We start from the raw sequence: 15,000 nt of genomic DNA, 5'->3' as shown, positions 1-15,000 counted from the left end.
ATTTTAGATATGCGAGTGTATGTGTGTGTGTGTGTGTGTGTGTGTGTGTGTGTGTGTGTGTGTGTGTGTGTGTGTGTGTGTGTGTGTGTGTGTGTGTGTGTGTGTGTGTGTGTGTGTGTGTGTGTGTTGTGCGCACGCAGTGACAGTGACAGTGACAGTTGAGCGAGCAGTGACATACCAGGTTGGCAGAGATATTTTGGTAACTAGGACAAGAGAGAGAAAGAGAGAGAGAAAGAGAGAGAGAGAGAAACAAAGGCAGAAAAGATGAAGAGATCGTTTAGAAGATCCCCCTCGCTCCCTTCCTCGCCTTTCTTCACCTCCTCCCCCTCCTCCTCTTCCTCTCTCTCCTCTTCCAGCTGATTGACAGTCCCCCTCCTCCCCCACCCAGCGTTCTTTGATTGACAGGACTCCCCAGACTGAGGCTCTTATCCCCTGAAACAAATCCTGCTCTGCTCCTCCTCACATCCTTTCATTCCTCTGTCTGCCTAGACAAGCCTCTCCCTCTCTCCCTCTCTCCCTCTCTCTCTCCTCACTCTTCTTTTGCTCCTCCTTTCTTGCTTTTACTCCCTGTAAATGCTTTCTTATCATGTTCACCTCCTTCTATCGTTTTTTCATTCCTTTCTCCTTTCTCTCTTTCCCATCATCTCTTCCTCAAGCTGTGACCCCTCTTAACCCTATAGATTACACACACACACACACACACACACACGCGCACACACACACACACACACACACACACACACACACACACACACACACACACACACACACACACACAGGGAACCCCTTAAACCCCTCAGGCTTTTGTGGGACCCTTTATACTTTGCGAGGACACACACTGGTACCCACACACACAAACCACCTTCCTCAAGTCTTGACACTGATCTAAGCTCTGAGCACACACTGCCTGAGACTATAACCCCCCCCCCAAACTACACTCTCACACACACGCGCACACAGACTGAGCCTATTAAGCCAATTGCAGAAGTCTAAATAGGCAGCGAACTGAGCTGTGAGGTAGGTAACCCCTCAGGGCCACGGACAGAGTAAAGCAGACAGAAAAGGAAAACCAGAAAGGGGTGGGGTGAAAAAGAGGGAGGGAGGGAGGGAGAGAACGGGAGAGAGGCCGGTACGAGAAGGTGAGGTGGAGCATGGGCAAGAAAGAGGAGGAAAGAGAGGTGGGGAGTGCAGAAGGAGAAAGAAACAGAAAAAGGGAGATGAGGATGTTGATTGAGAAAAAGACAGTAGGAGATATGAGGAGGAGAAACTGAATGGCAGCCAAGCACACACACACACACACGTGCACACACACACACACACACACACACACACACACACACACACACACACACACACACACACACACACACACACACACACACACAAGAGGAGGAGAGGTGGATGTGGCTCTTTAGGAGTCAAGCAGGCGTATGATAGGATATCGTTGCATGTCGTTAACCCTATATTAACCCTGAGAGGCAGTGGGACACTCACTGTGCTACAACATGGATTAACTGGGCCACACACACTCTCTCACACACACACAGGCACGTTGAGCTAGCTGTCACTCACACATACACACAGACATATGCACAAGAGGACTGATATCCACACTGACACTATGCAATGAGCTGTCAATCACATGCAAACGCTATTTTCTCCATTTCTTTCACTTGTTTGTACTAAAGCAGAATAAAAACAGAAGCCAGTAGAAAGTTTTATAAAGCATGACCAACACAAGGAGAATCGCTTTTTGACAATAAATTAAATTGCATTTTGATATTTTCGTAATGTGATCTATTTCTTGTTGAAACAGGATGTTGGAGAGTACACGCTGATGGGAAAGGAAGCATATCGTGCGTTTCCTCCAATTATTCTCCTCCTGTTTAGGTGCTAGAAACTGCCAATGCAAGTCCTTACTGAAGTGACGAGTACATGATCCCTCACTGGCTTCCCACCAACGTAAAAACACTGACAGTCAAACCAGAAACAGAAGGCCACTCATTGCAGTGCAGAGCAACTTGTTTCTGTTCGCTGATCTGATGCTCTCAGCTCTGGTGCTACAACCATCCAGTGTATCGAATATGTCTTAATCAGGATGAATCTGGTTTACCAGAGCATACTCCTCCCATTCCTCCATCTCCTCTATCTATTTTGCAAGAGCACCGTCGCTGCATTCAAGGCTTAGCGCCACCCAAGAGGATTGTAATTGATTTAAAAGATCGGAAAGACGTGTAGCCAGCGCTATGGAGATACGTCTGGCTATGCAAGGCTAATCAGGAGACACCGTCAGGTCAGAATTATGGCCAGCAGACACTTTTTTATTCATTTGACTGTGTGGAAATATTTCTCTCTTAAAACTTTATACACTAACAACATATTTAGATTTAGACATTAGCTTTCCTGCTATTAGCAAAAACTCAACTACGAATGTCACTTTGATCTATTCAGATGTGACTCTTCAGCCCCACTGCTAACAACTCACTGTCTGCCTATGGCTTGTAAACTACAGTTTTGCGCTGTTCACTTTATCTGCAGTTCCCCTGCAGGGGCTCAGCCTCAAACACACCGACACTCCCCCTCGCCACTGAGAGAAAAAGGAGCATCTTTCCTTCATTTCTTCCTGTTAATAATAAAAAACTATTCACAATAAATCTAAAAACTGACTGGATGTGATTTCATTTGGACTTTGTCTGTTTACAAGCAGTGACAGACTTCTAGCTCTTATTTTGACTCTCTCTCTCCACATGTTTGGGTCGGACAACAGACTTCCAGATGTTAAACTGAGAGGCTGTGAACCACTTTGGGGATGGGGGGGGGCTACAGGAAGTATCCCACGGTATCCACGGTAACCTTGACATTCCATCCTGACCAAGTTCCCTGACATCTCCCACAATTCACTCTGCTCCTCTCCTCCAGCCATAAAGAGCACACACACGCACACACACACGCACACGCACACGCACACGCACGCACGCACACACACACACACACACACACACACACACACACACACACACACACACACACACACACACACACACACACACACACACACACACACACACACACACACATATACACACACACACACACACACACACAATGCTCCAAACTGTTCAGTAACCCACATATTATGATTGTATACCTATTATTTTGTCACTTTCTGTCTAATATATCACCTGGACTTTCAGCGACCCAACCCAAGTCACAATCAACCACCCACACAGATACACACACACACACACACACACACACATGCACATACGCACACACCTCCCAGGCGAATATATAATGGGGCGTAAGCTGAGATGTCTGAGATAGCCGGCAAAAACAGAAGAATGTGACTGTGGTGTAAAGATACTATAATATCCTGCACACGCACACACACATGCACACACACACACACACACACACACACACACACGTGCGCACACACACACATACGCGCACACACACACACACACAAACATAAATGACACAATCCTGTGTAGCTGTCGATCATGAAGCCTTTTTGCACTTTGTTTCTTACATAGGACACACATTAGCTTTCCGGATAAGCGGATGAAGATGAGATGAGACATTAGCTTTCCTGCTATTAGCAAAAACTCAACTGCGAATGTCACTTTGATCACTGAGACTTGTGCGCTTTGTGAAATAGCTCCATCAAAGCTTGAGACACAAGTGTTTATCCACTTTGTAAGATTTCTACAAAAATAAGGATGGGAGAGGAGAGGAGAGGAGAGGAGAGGAGAGGAGAGGAGAGGAGAGGAGAGGAGAGGAAAGGAGTTTCTCATCGTACAATTTATTTCCATGGGGTCAAGATAAGATCATTTCTTGTGTTAAGAGTTAAAACTGTATCTAAGTACACATAGACAGCAACAAAATACACAGGAGATACCTATAATTACTGTGATATTTGTTTTGGTAACATTTGATTTTATTTGAAAGAATACATGAAACATTAACGTGTGTATATTTGACCACAGAAGAAAGTACATGAAAGTGTCACTACCTAAAACGTGTTTCCTTTGTGCTCTTTGAAGAAAGACAGTGACGAAGTAGCGAACAAAGGGTTGGAGATACGTCCAATCTTTACGGTTTTAGGCCGAGTGACATGATTATATTCGATATTGAGTGCACCGAATATTTTCACATAATCATGAACTTTTAGCCATGCTGGGTCATGCTTTATGAACTATAGTATAATCGTGTTTAAAAAATACACGTAACTTCTATATTTTGCAAGTTAAGGTGGGTTTTGCCTTCCACCGGTTACAACAACAAAAACGGATCACTGGGTTCTGTGATAATATGATATATAATATGATGACAGTGATCAGAATCCGCACTCTTTCACTCCAGCCCCTTTAAATTACTCATTAAACACACACACACACACAACACACACACACACACACACACACACACACACACACACACACACACACACACACACACACACACACACACACACACACACACACACACACACACACACACACACACACACACACACACACACACACACACACACACACACACACACACACACACACACACAGAAACCTGCTCACAGAGGGTTAAAACAACTGCCAAGAAGAAATCAGATTAAAATGAGGTTGGATCTCATTTCAGTTTTTTCTCTGTCACTTTTTTCTTTGCTCATGACCCATTTTTGTGCGCTGCTGCAGGAGAGACAGATACTGAGAGAGGAGGATGGGAGGGGGTGAAGGAGGGAGGGATAACTTCAGTCCTCCACCTCGAAAGGCAGACAGGGAGAAAGAAAGAAACAGACAGACAGGTAGGGGGAAAAGTGGCAGTGAAAACGAAAGCTTCTGCCAGTAAACAGCTCTGTATTTTGCATTACGTAGAGGAAACACACGCACTCATCTTTGTTCACTCAAGTCTGAAGGTGTGCGTAAGTGTGAATGTGGGTGTGTGACTCAAACTGCCAGATATGAGGTAGTAACTGAGCAACTGATGTCCCCTCTGCACAGGTCAATGACTGCTGAGGTGCACGTGTAAATGAAGTGTGTGTGTGTGTGTGTGTGTGTGTGTGTGTGTGTCTGTGGACCTTTCAGTACCACCACTGATGAGTCCTGCTATTTGACTCATAAATGCAGAACTTCGGCCACAAATGTTTCAATCCGTCCTCCATTAGACGTCACAGATTCTATCTAAGGAGCGTCTATTTCAGGAGTGACAGCCGCTCGTCTAAACACACAAACGTCCCATCACACGCCGCCATTCAAACAGGTCAACTCAGTTCATCATTGGCATCAGTATGTGTGCGAGTGTGTGTGAATGTTTGTGCGTGCAAAGACAGAGAAGGAGTGAAAGACAGTACCTGTCGATGATAACAGGGTCTGATGGTGTCTCATTACGGTTTCCACAGCTCTTCTTGTCACAGCACCGACTACGAGAAAGAGAAGACAAGACAGGAGAAGATGAAGAAGAGGACTGTGAGAAACAAGTGAGAAAAACAGTCAGACACAGGGAACAGTACTTTATACAGGAGTTCAAATTTAGATGTTAAAATGGGAGAGTTACAGCATATCATGTGCTTTGTCTGTACTGATGTAGAGAACTTAACGCCAAATCCACAGAAGTTAATCAAAACTTTACACACAGTCTAGCAGGTCTACACTGACAGCACGGATAAAAATAGACTTATACAGAAGGACATGGAAAAGGAGCCTACAGCAGGATCTGAAAGAAATCGGCCATGTTTTAGGGGACTAGCCAGCTGGTGAGTTTATGATACACTCCAAAATAAGAGACCTACAGTACATGGGCCCCTGGGTGTTTCATCATGTTTCAGTGGATATCTCTTTGTTTCACTTTTATCAGTTTCAATGAAATGCACTGCATTGCTTGTGGCTTACTTTTCACACCTGGCAGCATAACGATAAGGTGCACCCCAGTTCCCAACCACCCTTTGTCCAGATGCCCCCGACCAATCATCAATCAAGGAGTTTCTAATGCGGTCAGGAAAAATTACACAATCGTCCCTTAGAGCAAGACACCAAGATTGTTCCCTAAACCATTACTAAGTATTGTAGTCTCTGTGACGTCACCCATAGGTTTCTGAAGCGCCATTGTGAAGCTGCCGGCTGGCGCCATCTTAGTTATGCCCTTAGTTATGCAGAACTTTAAGCCTTAATATTATTTTAATGGGTGAATTATATACAAATTTGCCCATCCGTACAGCTCTCATGAACTGGGAAGTTAGCTATAGAGACAAAAGCAGTTCTTTATACCAGGGTCTAAACATGCTTGGTTTTAAGCCAAACGACAACCAACCAAGAAGTTTATGTGCTTAAACCAACCCAAACTTTTACCATAGAATTTCTAATTAAATTAAATTCAATTTTATATGAAAAAAGTCATTTCAAGACACATCACGTATAGAGGAGCTCAAGACCAGACTCTGCAACATATTCGTGATTTACAGAGACCAAAGAATTCCTCCATGAGCAGCAGCAAGTTGCAATATCTATGTTTATCCAGCGATCTTGTGCACACACACACAGCAGGAACGTCGAACAGACTATGTCGGATGGCCATCTGTCTTGACCGGTTGGGGGGTTGTAACAGTTTTGAAAAGAACAGACAAAAGACATTGTCAGTGAACAAAAGACACAGAGATCATTTTGATGTCTATGTTTTCATTGATGCTCATCTTCTGCAGACTGTGTACTTGTTTTAAACTGGAGTAACACGCCCTATAGTTTTCAACCCCCGAAAAGACACACTTACTGATTTGTTTCAACCAAGAGGGTAGTTCAATTTCATTTTGAAAGAAAACTTGCCACCACAAATGTTTTTTAAAACACTCTATGACACCTTCCATCACCTAATTGTACTGACAAGCAGGTACGATGCAGTGTGCAGAGTACTGAAGAGGCCTGAGGCTCAGAAGAGGAGAAGAGGGTGGGATACACACACACACACACACACACACACACACACACACACACACACACACACAGGTAAAAAAAAAACTTGCATGTGATCCAAAATTCACACATATGTACTGCTACTCTGTCAAAGCTTTCTTGTGTGCATCAATTATGAATAAAGGTGTACGCAGGAGGGAGGAGGGGAAGGATAAAGCCGGGGGGGAGCGGTGATGAAGAGTGAAAGGATGAGCGTGGGAGGGAAAGCCAAAACAAGAGGGTGAGAGCGAGGGGAGGGGAAGGGAGAGGTTTGGGTGGGAAGAAGAGGAAGGGGAGATGTCTCGGGTTTCCCACCGTCACAGATGGCAGAGGTGGAAAGAAAGAGAATGATACGTTACACCTTACACATTGTCTCCGCTATCTGCCGCTCTGCCTCTCTTTCTGCTCCCTCAAGTCTTTCTGCTGCTCAATGAACTGGGTCACTACACGGCCCCAGCACCAGTGAGAGGTCAGAGAGGAGGAAAACCAGAGATAGGGGGAATGGGAAAATGGGGAGCACGGGAAAAGAGTGCTGGGAGGAAAGCAAAGGATGGGTGAGGGTGAGGAGTGTGTGTGTGTGTGTGGGGGGGGGGGGGGCGTAGATGAGGAGGGGAGATTAAGGGAGGACAGTAGAGGAAGAGGAGACGGGAGGAGAGTGGAAGATGTTATAAATGGAGGGGTAGTGGGAAGGAAAATGAGAGGCGGGACGGGGGTAATGTAGCACTTATTGCTCTGGATCCTGGTGATCTAATCATTCACCCCCCCCCCCCCCCCCCCCCCGCATCTCCCCTCCTCTCACCACACACACACTTTCAAACAATAGAGTCTCAACAGTATGAATTGGAGAGGCCATTTTCACAGGTTCTATAGGTGAAAATGTAAGTATAATTGCTTCAAATCGCTGAATAACTGAAACAATTAGTCAATCAGGTCCCAGCTTCTCAAATGTGAGTATTTGCTGCTTTTCTCTATTTTGTATCATGTATGTATTTTGGAACGATCCAAAAGTTTCCCCAAATAAAAGTCAAATATTTCAGGCTGAATTGTCTAAAATGAAATCAAAAGTATAAAAAAGATGCACATAATATTTGAGAATATCTGAAAACAAAAGTCAATATTTCGCTCGGCGTAAACATAATTTTCAATAAAAGAACCAATACCATCCAAACAATAGTGTAATAACTTGTATCTATATATGTATTTCAACCTTAAAGCTACTTATAGGGAACAGCTGGAACTTGATATAAACAGTACTGAAGCCTCTATCATTCATTGTGGAGTGAAAGCTTTCCTGTGTTCATGCCAGAGCTCCAACCAGGTTTGCGACACAGGTCTGTGTGGTGGCAGATTGGCTGGGAGCATATGGCTAATAGCACCACCATGACAATGAGCCACACTGATTAATGGACGCCCTGAGCTCTTTGTGTGCGTGCGTGTTCTACGTTGCGTGTTGTGTGTGAGGCCCCCACTGCAGAATCAGCATGTGAGAACACGCGGCAACAGCCTAACTTTGACCTCAGCTGCTGCTGCAGACAAGCGAGTGTTTACGCTCGTTGCAGAAGTCATACTTTCTGCACCGCTGCTGCACTGCTGCTCCCCAGAGGAAACGTCTACTGTTAAAGCTCTATATACGTTACGTGTTATGCAGAGCAGTTTATTCATGTCCACAGTGCATCTCCCGTATGATGAACAGCGATAATTTACGATAAACTCTGTATTTATTTATAAATTCCTTGTAAATCATATCAGAATTTCAAAGGGTTTTCCATAAAGCTCTGTGGCTGAACTGCCTGCGGATTATTCAGTGAGCTATAGAATAAAATATTAGTACGGCTCGTTTCACAGCTAAAATCCCTGCTTGTGCATATAGATGAACCCCAATTTATATTGTTACAGTTAAAGTTGCTCAGTGACAAGGTCAGGGAATAAGAACAACTTAATTCATGTGCTAAATTTGAATTTTCATAACTGCGGTGTGCATGAGGGAACATGCATATTAGTGCATATGCATACTGTGTGTGTGTGTGTGTGTGTGTGTATGTGTGTGTGTGTGTGTGTGTGTGTGTGTGTGTGTGTGTGTGTGTGTGTGTGTGTGTGTGTGTATTTGTGCGTGTGTGTGAGACCCTGCCTATATTTTATAGTCAGATTGTGGAGGAAGGCCCATTTGTTAGCCATGAAACAACAGGAGGGTTCAGATTGACTAATGAGTTTCTCTGTGTCCTAATTAACCAGGCGTCACAGACACACACAGATGCACACACACACAGAACACACACACACACACACACACACACACAGACACACACACACACACACACACACACACACACACACACACACACTACACATGCATCCACACACACATGTTCTATTGTATTGGATAGGTTGGTAAAATGCCTCTATAAATAGATATCTTTCCTCTCAACCTACTTCCGAAGAAATTCATCTTTAGATTATAATTAAAGCAATGACTCTGATAGCTAAAAACTCATCTTCCTCAACAGATATGGCTCTGGGTGTATATGTGTGCATCTGGGTGTCTCTGTGTGGGGGGGTTAATGAGGGTGACAAAATAAGAAATGTATTGAGTGCAGAGAGTTGACTGGTGAGAACTTTTTGCAGACGAACAAAGTATGTTGCCAAAGAAAAGAAGAGGGGGGGCGAGAGGACGGAGGGGAAAAGTAAGAGTCGGAACATTTATTTGAAGATCGTTAGGAGAGGAGGAAGGTTTAAGGAAGGAGAAATAGATCTGATGCACTCGTTCTCACCTGCACATGATCTCATGTGTCAGCAGCACTCTGCACATCTCTGGATTCTTGTCTTGGCCTTCATAAATAATCGCCTGTTAAGAGAGACAGAAAGACATAGAGAGGAGAAGAAAGCACATTGTTAGCTCGCAGACAGCAGATCCAAATAAACACAGAGCTTAAACCAAGCAAATAATCTTCTTCATTCTTGATAGGGTGGTTTCAAGGTAGCTGAATACGGACTCAGCTGAGTAATTTAGTTCTTTTGTTTAGGATGTCTGTGTTGTGTGACTGAGGGTAGAAGCTTGTCCTGAGCCTCTCACTTGTGTATCGGCTAACTTCATCCTGACCTCAACAGGGGGAAAGGGCTGTTTCCCGGGTGGTTGGGAGTGTCTGGTGTAATATCCTTTAGGCAGAGTATCACACTGACTATTGTATATTCAGCCAAACAAACCATTAAGCACTTTCCCATCAGGATGCTCTCTTGAAGCAGGGACAAAAATGCTTCAGTATTTGAGGGAATACCCCAAATTTCCTCAGGCATCAAAGGTAACACAGTCTCTGCCTTTCTCACCACTAAGTCAGTATGCAGGGCCCAGGTCAGGCCCTCCAGGATGCAGACACCAAGGTACTTGAAGCGGTCCGACCTCTACGCTGACCCGTTGATATTAAGGCGGGACATAGTTCCCTGCTTCTTCCCAAAGTCCACTATCACCTCCTTAGCCCTGTCCTGTCCTGACACCATCAGGTCAAGTCCTCTACTTCTTTCAGGTAGGCTTTTTATTTCCATTGTGATCAGATCCACCACAGTTCTGTCGTCTGCAAACTCGACAACGGCGTTGAAGTCCAAAGTGGCTACACAGTCATGTGCACAGGGAGTCTTGGGATGCTGAGGTGTAAGGAATGAGGGGGGAATGTTACTCAAACAGAGTAAATGGTGCATTTGTTAGGACTTTTTAACTGCGGATTAACACACATTTGGTTCTCTAAGTGAGTATTTAGGGCACAAGGTTGTTGTGTATGTGGGATTAACACAAAATTAACTACAGTGCTTCATCTTAATGAAGGAAAATGTCACCCAGTGCAACAGTCTGGCTCACTGATGTGTTTTAATGGACAACAACACTCTGTAACAAAGAGGAATAAGCTGTTTTTGGACTTTGGCTGAAGAGACTATACTTGTTAGTAGGTTGGTTTAGTTAGTAACTTGGTTTTGGTCTTTATATGGAATTGTTGACGATAAGAAAATGAGTCTCAACTTAAGCAGATTGTTCATAATCTTGTTGGAGGCAGTCAGACGGATGTCTGCATCAGTGCATGGATGCATAAACGTGTATTTGCATGTTTTCAGACCGCTGCACTCTACATCTACCCAAACTAGTGAGAGGAGATGACAATATTTGCAGTACTGCACTGTGGGAATAGACAACGACGATATCAAACCGGAGAAATTAGATTTTTTTTTTCATGCTGTAGCTGTGTTGTACATTTATTTTATTCCATCATGGTGTTGTTGGGGGGTAACAGGTTATAGTTCCCACTTCCCCTCAAAGACACCACACACACACACACACACACACACACACACACACCTTGTTCACACGCATTGTTTTAGAAAATGTGGTCAGTTTCTGCCCCTAGACATGTATTTCAGTTGAGACTCTACCTGCTTCCATAATGCAATCTTCCTGCTTCTCGAAACTCAGAATAAAGCGAATGCACAAGTCACACACCACTAAGCCATCCATCAATCAATACACTCGCCCCGTCTGTCTTTGGTCTATTCCAGTCTGTTTGATCTGTCTATCCAAACTCCAGCAAGTCTCACCAAGTGACAAGCTCACTTTTCTCAGGAAGCAGCGAAGAAGTTTCACTGTCCGCTCTGATAGCCTTCAGCTGGGGGTGGAGACTACCTGCTTCCAACTTAACATTGGTTTGTAAATGAAGGTCATTTAGATGAGTGAAAGCTTAACAACTCTAAACAACATGCAACAACTTGTACTGATGAAAAAGTGGATAAAGGTGTAACGGTTACACAGAAGTCATGGTTCGGTTCATACACTGGTTTAGGATTCACGGTTCAGTGAGTTTGGTACTGCTGGGCACTGAGGTAACATTCTGCCTACTGGCAACTATTTCCTGTGATTGACTAGCACCTAACTTTGCTTGTTGCACTTAACTTAGCATATGGTGCTAGGTTTCCGGGCATAAATCGCGCTTGTGAACTTTGGTCTCACATCACGTGCATCGATCTACATATCGTGTATCCTGCATGTGCCTGCATACACCTGACCGGGTCCTCATAATGTGAAGCTTCTGCACAAATACACAAATGGTTACAGCCGTATATGTGGAAAACTAAATAGTGATTCCTTTTTTTTGTTTTACATTCTTCCTTTTGGTCTTCAAAGGTCACAAAGCTTTAACACTAAACAAATGCAAAGTTGAGGGCTGCATATCTCTGATGCCATAAAATAAATGATGCGACTCAGTTAAGAATCCAGACCTTTGCATTGCAGTGGAGTAATGTGACATTTGTGATGAATTGACAGATGATGAGGTCGTGTGCAGAAGAAAGAGGCCTTTTAAAGACATTGTAAAAAAAAAAAAAAAAAAAATCCTGCCTGTGTAAGCTTGGACTGTCCCACCAGCGGCCCCAGGGCGAGCACATGGGGCCCCAGTATGAGCCGAGATGTAGACTGAACCCCTCATTTGTAGAAACTACAGCCCAACACGGTTCTCAGAAACTAGCTTGGAGTTTTTGCAGCATTAATGGAGAGAAGTCCCATTACAATATTGTTATAGCCTAAAGCATTTCATACTAATAGCTAGTTGTCTCCAGGACCCTCTGTGTTTTCTGGAATTGGAGCCCCCATTTGTTTCAGGTCCCAGGGCCCCTGTCAATTACAATTTTCCATGCATGTGCATATATTCCAGGTGCAAAAACCTCTACAGGAAATGTATCAACGCATGAATCGGGAGCCTAAAGGGCTCCTGGTGCTTCAGAACTCCAGGGCTGTGGACTCCCCGTCAATGCAGGCGTGAGCTGTGCAATATGAATAACAATTAATCTAACCCCAAAGCATAAAGTGCAACTACCTAGAGCCAGTTCTACAAAAGAAGTTGTTCATCAATCCAGAGAGCAAATAAACTGGAATCCATGCTGAAAACGTTTCACAGAAGCTCCTGTTAACACGCCGCTGATGTTGATCCAACAGCCAAGACATCTGAAACTGTTTCTCTAATCCCTCTCCATAAAAAATTGAACTGTAATATTTTCCTTCGATCAGAGCTTAATGAAAGCAAATCTGACTGTGGGAACTGTAGGAAAAGATAGAACAGACAGCATATGAAGAATCTTATAAGCCTCAGTTGTGTCTATGATTAGACCTGCTCATTGTGCCATGAGAAAAGAGTGGGCCAGGCAACTAACTCTAAACTTGTTTTCTGTCCTGGACAAACATGCATCAATGCCATCTCAAGCTCTCTCCTTTATGCACTTTTGCTCTTTTGTTCTCTCTCTCTCGCTCACACACACAGACACACACACAGAAAACCTTCACACCTTGGGGCCAGGTGAACGCATTTATCTTTATGAACAGAATTAGGTCTGATGTGAGCGTTCCTCCAAAATCACAGAGGAGTTTGATAAATCCTCATATACCTTAGGTCAAAAAAAGTTTCTTAAATCTATCACCTTTGCAACGAAATTATGCAAAATCTTCACTGATTACGCAATGATTCTACTAACAAAACTGGATCTCACATTACGTCGTATACAGCACATTATTTTCAATAGAGATAAGTGATAAACTAAATAAGCAGGTCAATATTGACCTGTTTCCCATTATGCCAGACCTTTGTCAAACTTTTAAAAGCCTTGCCTTGCTTTGGCCCTGAGGGCTGCCCTTTAATGCATCCTGATTCCTAGAATACTGTTGTATAAAAACCAAAGCCAATCATAGAAACATTAACTAAAACTGAGGTCTACTGTTTTCTAATATCGCTTGGTGTGTCCTGCTTTGCAACCTGAGACATCTGGAGCTGCAATCATGAAAAAGACACCACACAATGATTTGAAAAACAACATTTAAACCACCCTCTGTGGCAGATTCTTGTGTAACTTCTTCAACCATAACTTCTTCTACCATCTCAGCCCACGTTTGTCTTCATCACACTGTCACCTCGCTCGCTCTGCGCTTGTCTTTCATCTGCTTTTTCCTCCTCTGCCTCCTCCCTCTCTCCGCCTCACCAGGCCTTTCATACCGCATCTCTACCGCTCTCTCCTCTGCCTTTGAAGTAGCGTGACATGCGCTGCGTGTAAACAAGGAGCCGTTAAGCAGGGCAACACACTTCCTCCTGCGTTAGTGTCAGGTCGACTAGTGAGCTAGTGATCCGACAGGGCCGCAGTGACAGCCGCTTTATTCTGCGGCACAGAGTCGCGTTCAACCGGTGCTTCAACGCTCTGCTTCTGAGGAATAGGAGGCACTCTCCTCCTCCATTTAACACAATCAGTGCTGGCCTTCTCAATGCCGACACAAAGCAGGTAGACAGACAAAAATAGCAGATATACGTAAGTGCTAGCTTTAGGTGTCAAACGTTGGAGAATATTTTACTTTCCAGGCAGAAGAGTCACAGTCAGAACTGTGAAATCGACAGAATCAGTGATATACTCAACACAATTCAAAAATATAGCAACACGGATTAACAACCAAAGCTGAAAGTCTGAACTTTAAAGTACCCATCCGTATGTTTTGTCCTTAATAAGTAATTAAGGAGTTCTGTGTAAAGATTACATTTATTGAATTAATCATATTAAAAATAAAATACGGAGAGTCAAAGTCTGCTGCGAGCTGATATTCCTCTAGAATCTGTGGCTCACTCTTGTCGAAGGTTTCTTTCACTGACTGGTTGTTATGAAAAGGGGGTTCCTGGAGTTCAGCACTTGCTATTAGTATTTTTAATCCATTGTGACCCATGAAGGGCATCCAGCGCAGCAGTGTCATCTAAAAAAGGGCTTTTAAAGTCTGAGACTGTGGGCCTCCCCTCAGACAAAGCTTGTAAAAGGGTTCTTCTGTTCACTGAGCCTCTCCTGAAACTGTTTGGAGCTCAGCCTCCCACTTTGAAAAACTCTCATCTAACAGTTTCACCGTTTTCTTTACCTCCGTCTCCGTATGTTTTGGGGATTTTCTTTGAAATAGGTCAAAGTCATGCTGTTGTTGCAGCCAGGTAGACTAGGAAAACTGACCAGCTCACTTGACCGGCCTTGGTGTGTCAAGCCGGTGACGTTACACCCTTGACAGCTTCGGGCT

General features: G+C 44.0%; 1 protein-coding gene across 2 annotated transcripts in view; it reads right to left on the bottom strand.

The window, feature by feature from the left end:
• The window catches only part of LOC310956712 (transcription factor COE1-like), a 93,799-nt gene that overhangs the window by 72,291 nt on the left and 6,508 nt on the right, over positions 1 to 15,000 (bottom strand). For both annotated transcript variants that reach the window (XM_083927050.1, XM_083927051.1), the window contains exons 5-6: positions 9,710 to 9,783; positions 5,351 to 5,419 (exon numbers count right to left, since the gene is read on the bottom strand). In XM_083927050.1, the coding sequence (XP_083783176.1) occupies positions 5,351 to 5,419; positions 9,710 to 9,783 (143 nt within the window). The remainder of the gene's footprint in view (positions 1 to 5,350; positions 5,420 to 9,709; positions 9,784 to 15,000) is intronic.

Source organism: Echiichthys vipera (assembly GCF_963691815.1).
Source record: "Echiichthys vipera genome assembly, chromosome: 14".
NCBI classification, from domain to species: Eukaryota; Metazoa; Chordata; class Actinopteri; order Perciformes; family Trachinidae; genus Echiichthys; species Echiichthys vipera.
This window is presented reverse-complemented; position numbering and strand designations above follow the sequence as displayed.